General features: G+C 46.1%; 2 protein-coding genes across 3 annotated transcripts in view; both read left to right on the forward strand.

The window, feature by feature from the left end:
- CFAP52 (cilia and flagella associated protein 52) overlaps positions 1 to 2,765 on the forward strand; it is an 82,330-nt gene extending 79,565 nt beyond the window's left edge. For both annotated transcript variants that reach the window (XM_011973155.1, XM_011973156.1), the window contains 2 exons: positions 1,027 to 1,138; positions 2,331 to 2,765. In XM_011973155.1, coding sequence (XP_011828545.1) covers positions 1,027 to 1,138; positions 2,331 to 2,506 — 288 coding nt within the window. In that variant the 3' untranslated portion in view covers positions 2,507 to 2,765. The remainder of the gene's footprint in view (positions 1 to 1,026; positions 1,139 to 2,330) is intronic.
- Positions 2,766 to 3,211: 446 nt separating this feature from the next.
- The window catches only part of USP43 (ubiquitin specific peptidase 43), a 95,686-nt gene continuing 94,160 nt past the window's right edge, over positions 3,212 to 4,737 (forward strand). Inside the window, exons 1-2 of the mRNA XM_011973183.1 lie at positions 3,212 to 3,249; positions 4,440 to 4,635. Coding sequence (XP_011828573.1) covers positions 3,212 to 3,249; positions 4,440 to 4,635 — 234 coding nt within the window. The remainder of the gene's footprint in view (positions 3,250 to 4,439; positions 4,636 to 4,737) is intronic.

Genomic DNA, 4,737 nt, shown 5'->3' on the forward strand with positions numbered 1-4,737 from the left:
CTTTGCCGCCCAGGCTGGAGTGCAGTGACACAATCTTGGCTCACTGCAACCTCCTGCAACCTCCACCTCCTGGGTGCAAGTGATTCTCATGCCTCACCCTCCCAAGTAGCTGGCACTACAGGTGTGTGCCACCACATCCAGCTAATTTTTGTATTTTTAGTACAGATGGTGTGTCCTCATATTGCCTAGGCTGGTCTCGTATTCCTGACCTCAAGCAACGGGCCCAACTCAGTTTCTCAAAGTGCTGGGATTACAGACGTGAGCCGCTGGACCCGGCTGGCTGTATCACATTTTCCTTATGCAGTCTATCATTGATGGGCATTTCGGTTCATTCCCTGTCTTTGCTATCATACATAGAAGCTTTCTTTCCTGAGAAGGAAATTTAAATTTTGAATAGATTGTGCATTCCCGAAGTTCAAGGTACAAAGGCAGTATATTCAGGAAAAAAATCACCCTCCTTTAGGCACCCTGTCCCTCCACCCCTAAGGTAGTTCTCCCCAACAGGGAACCAAGGTTACCAGTTCCTCTTTAAACTCCACCCTGTGGAATATCTCAGTGCTTTGGAGCAGAAGGGAAAGTTGGGAATAAGGGTGGGGTGAGGAAGAGGGAGGGCCCAGTCTCTAGAACTCTGGGGAGTGGGGAGTGCTCATCCTCCAGTGGGAAGGAAGAAAATGCTTTTCCTCCCTCCAGGCCTGAAGCTTAGCTGTGGATGCAGAGGCTGTTCTTTCTTTTACAGCTTGCTTCGGGCCCAATCTGCTTAGTCTTATCAAAAGCCCTTTCTGCCTTAATCCAGGTTTATCAGCACATCAACATCTCTTTAAATAGAATGCAAATTTAAAACCAATACTAAAAATATTAAAATGGTTTTGCCACCCCCTGCTGTAGCCTATTTATAATTTCAGCCAGTATCATCCCGTGGTGTATTTTTGCTCCCTTCTATATAAAGTAGAGCCATCTTTTGTTAGCATGTGCATGGATGACTCTCCGGAGCTGAGTCCTGCTTAATGCTTCTTTCCTGAATTCCAGATTGCTTACTGGGAAGTATTTGATGGGACAGTAATCAGAGAATTGGAAGGTTCCCTGTCTGGGTCGATAAATGGCATGGATATCACACAGGAAGGGGTGCACTTTGTCACAGGTTAGTCCTGGGATAGGAAAAAGCCAAGCCTGGCTTATTTAGACGAGGACATAGAACTCCCAGGCCAGAGGGAATCGGAAAAGACCACAAAAGTGTCTCAAGGCAACTTGGTTAGAATCAGACTGCAACCAATACAGCAGCCAATGTAGCGGAGAAAGAAACATCCAGAAGTCACATTTCAATGAGGGGAAACATTTGCACAAGAGCCTTAAGGGCGCAAATAAAGGCTAAGACGCAGGTTGCTAGGCTTGCTTTTTGTGGTAGGCATTGATAATAGAAATGCGGCCTTTAAATGGCCTGGGCTGTCCAGCATCCTTCTGAAGTCTTAAATGCGTCTGTTAATTCCACTTTATTATTGCATGATGCGATGCCCCCCCCCACCAAAACAAATGAATTAGCCAGTATTTCAAAGAGGCATTTACCGCCCAAACACGCCAATTGGAACATCATTATCATTTCCTGCCAAGCTCTTTGATTCATCAGGATATTAACAAATAAATGCGGCCGGGCACGGTGGCTCATGCCTGTAATCCCAGCACTTTGGGGGGCCGAGGCAGGTGGATCACCTGGGGTCAGGAGTTCGAGACCAGCCTGGCCAACGTGGTGAAACCCCGTCTCTACTAAAAATACGAAAATTAGCTGGGCATGGTGGTGTGCACCTATAATCCCAGCTACTCAGGAGGCTGAGACAGGAGAATGGCTTGAGCCCAGGAGGCAGAGGCTGCAGTGAACTGAGATCACGCCACTCCACTCCAGCCCGGGCGACAGAGACTCCGTCTCAAAAAATTAAATAAATAAATAAATAATAAATAAATAAATAAATGCACTGAATGAATTGTTTCACAAATACATTGACTATAAGGCAGGTATCAAACTAGACATAGTGTAATCCCAATCACATATATAATGTATATATATACCAGTATACTCACAGATAAAAGACTGGAAGGAACCAAGTCAACATTTTACTAGTGGTTATTTCTGGGTAGTGGGATGAAATGTGCTTTTACCTCTCTGTATTTCCCCCTCCCCTTCAAACTTACTGCAACCGATAGATTTTTATAATCAAGTAAAAGTGTTATTACAAAGATAGATACACGGGGACCGTGTTGAAAACGATCCAGTTATTTGAAATCATGGTTGTTTCTCTCTTGTATTGCAGCAATGCCATATCCGTGTTTATCTTTTACAGGTGGAAATGACCATCTGGTCAAAGTTTGGGATTATAATGAGGGTGAAGTGACTCACGTTGGGGTGGGACACAGTGGCAACATCACACGTATCCGCATAAGTCCAGGAAATCAATATATTGTTAGTGTAAGTGCCGACGGGGCCATTTTGCGATGGAAGTACCCATACACCTCTTGAAACTGATGAGATGTCTCTGAGCCTTGGCGTTGCACACAGTCCTGTTGAAGACCGATTTTAGATAACTCCAACACTCGTCTTCATTTCTCACAGCTCTGTTTTTGTTCTTGAGTCCAAACTTTTTTTTCTTTATAGAATGCATTTTGTATTCCTACATTGTATATTAAAATTGAAATATGTTCAAGAATAATTTGTGCAGACTCTAATTAGAACTTCTTACATTTTGAATAAATTCTCAGTTGTCGGTTTTCTGTTATAATTTGTTGTCTGCAACTCTGCAAAACCCACAGACCTTCCTCCTGATCTGTGCACAGACAGCATTGCTATTATCCTGTAAAAATAAGGCAAAGTGAATTGCCTTCTTAATTGTCATTTCATTGGTCAAGCTATACGGGACTAGCCTCAGATTTAAATCCGGATCTTGGGCAGGCTTCTTAAAAATTCTCTGAGCCACAATTTTCTCTTTTGTCAAGCAAGAGTAAGTTCCTGCTCAAAAGGTTATTGTGAGAATTAAGTGACTAATGTATTAAAGCATGGGCAGAATTCCTGACAGGGTAGAGAGTGAAACATGCATGCTTTCTCAAAGAAAATGTGTGGTGTTGGGATCTCAGGACAATTACCAAAGAAAGATGAAATTTCAGAGATGCTTTATTGGAGTTGGCCATTACATCTTTCTTCCGTGCTTTCCACCAGAAGGGTGATGAAATGGACCTTATGTCCTTGTGTATTAATCACCCAACCGGGTATCTTTTTCCAGAGAGGGGTAAATAATGGCATTTTCCAGAACACAAGTCTCCGATTCACAGTACAGTCTGATGTTTTAAGCATGTTATTTATTCTTTAAGTAATGCTGCTTTTTTTGCATGAGGTAACTGCTGCAACCTGGTTTGAAAGATCAAGACTTTTTTTTTTTTTGGAGATGGAGTTTAGCTCTTGTGGCCGGACTGGAGTGCAATGGCGCGATCTCCGCTCACTGAATCAAGCGATTCTCCTGCTTCAGCCTCCTAAGTAGCTGGGATTACAGGCATGCGCCACCACGCCCAGCTAATTTTTGTATTTTTGGTAGAGATGTGGTTTCACCATGTTGGCCAGGCTGGTCTCGAACTCCTGATGTCAGGTGATCTGCCCATCTCGGCCTCCCAAGGTGCTGCTGGGATTACAGGTGTAAGCCACCAAGTCCGGCCAGGATCAAGAATATTTAATAAATGATTATCACTTATTAAACAACAAGTAACATTTCAGGGCGTTAGAATACTGCGTCTCACATGGTGCTGATCTCTTTCTGAGCTAGAAATTGACCAGAAACTCATTTTGCAAGATCTTGCCAGATTAATTATAAACCTGACAGTTGCATGGGATCAAGAGGGGGCGGGGGGCCCAGGGTTACCCAGGGAATCAAGGGCGGGACAAGGCCAAACTAATTCTGATTGGGCAATCATTCAGCAAGGATTGTGCGTTAAGGAGTGAACCAGAAACCGCGTAGGGGGCGCGCCTGAGAGCCTGAAAACTTCCTGGTAAGCAAATACTGAGGTTGGAAAGGGCCTGAACCCGGCAGTCCAGAGATCCAGGTCGAGTTCCGGTTTCCCTGCTTACGGGTCTGGCGGCCTCCCTACGTTGCGATAACCCGTCTGAGCCCCCTTCCTTGCCGATTAAAGCAAGGATGATCAAGCCTCACAAGTGTTTGGAAAACGATTCTAACCCAATCTGTGGTGTAAAAAAAGCAAAACACAACCACTCGGGGGCTTTTTTTTTTTTTTTTTTACAGGGCAACACGTGGCTCCCAGTTCGGGTCCCGAGTGGGCGGGTGCAGGCACAGGCTCTGCCTCCCCTAAAAGGGCAGACGGTCTGAAAGGGGGTGGCGACACCTGTCCGCACACACCTGAGCCTGCGGAGGAACCAGCGGTGCACAAAAGCGCTCCCCACCCCCACACAGCACCCAGCGCGCGCCTCTCACCACGCCCGAGGCTGTGCTCTGGAGATGCCTGCCTTGCCCTTTTCTTCCTGCAGTAGCCAGGCCTTTGCCATTTACTGGGCGCTTTCAGAATGTTCATTCCTCCATAATTTCCACTGCTCGAAGGCTGCTCGAGGAACAGCAGCAGAGGCGAAACCCAGGTCTGTCGGTTTACGAGGTAAGGAAGGTTGGGGAACCCGACCACGACGACTCCCAGTCAGCGCCGCGGGGGCGGCACCAGGCAGGGGTAGGGGTGGCCCTGCGCTGCCCTGCAGGGGGC

The sequence above is a fragment of the Mandrillus leucophaeus genome, unplaced genomic scaffold (genome assembly GCF_000951045.1).
Source record: "Mandrillus leucophaeus isolate KB7577 unplaced genomic scaffold, Mleu.le_1.0 Scaffold135, whole genome shotgun sequence".
Lineage (NCBI taxonomy): Eukaryota > Metazoa > Chordata > Mammalia > Primates > Cercopithecidae > Mandrillus > Mandrillus leucophaeus.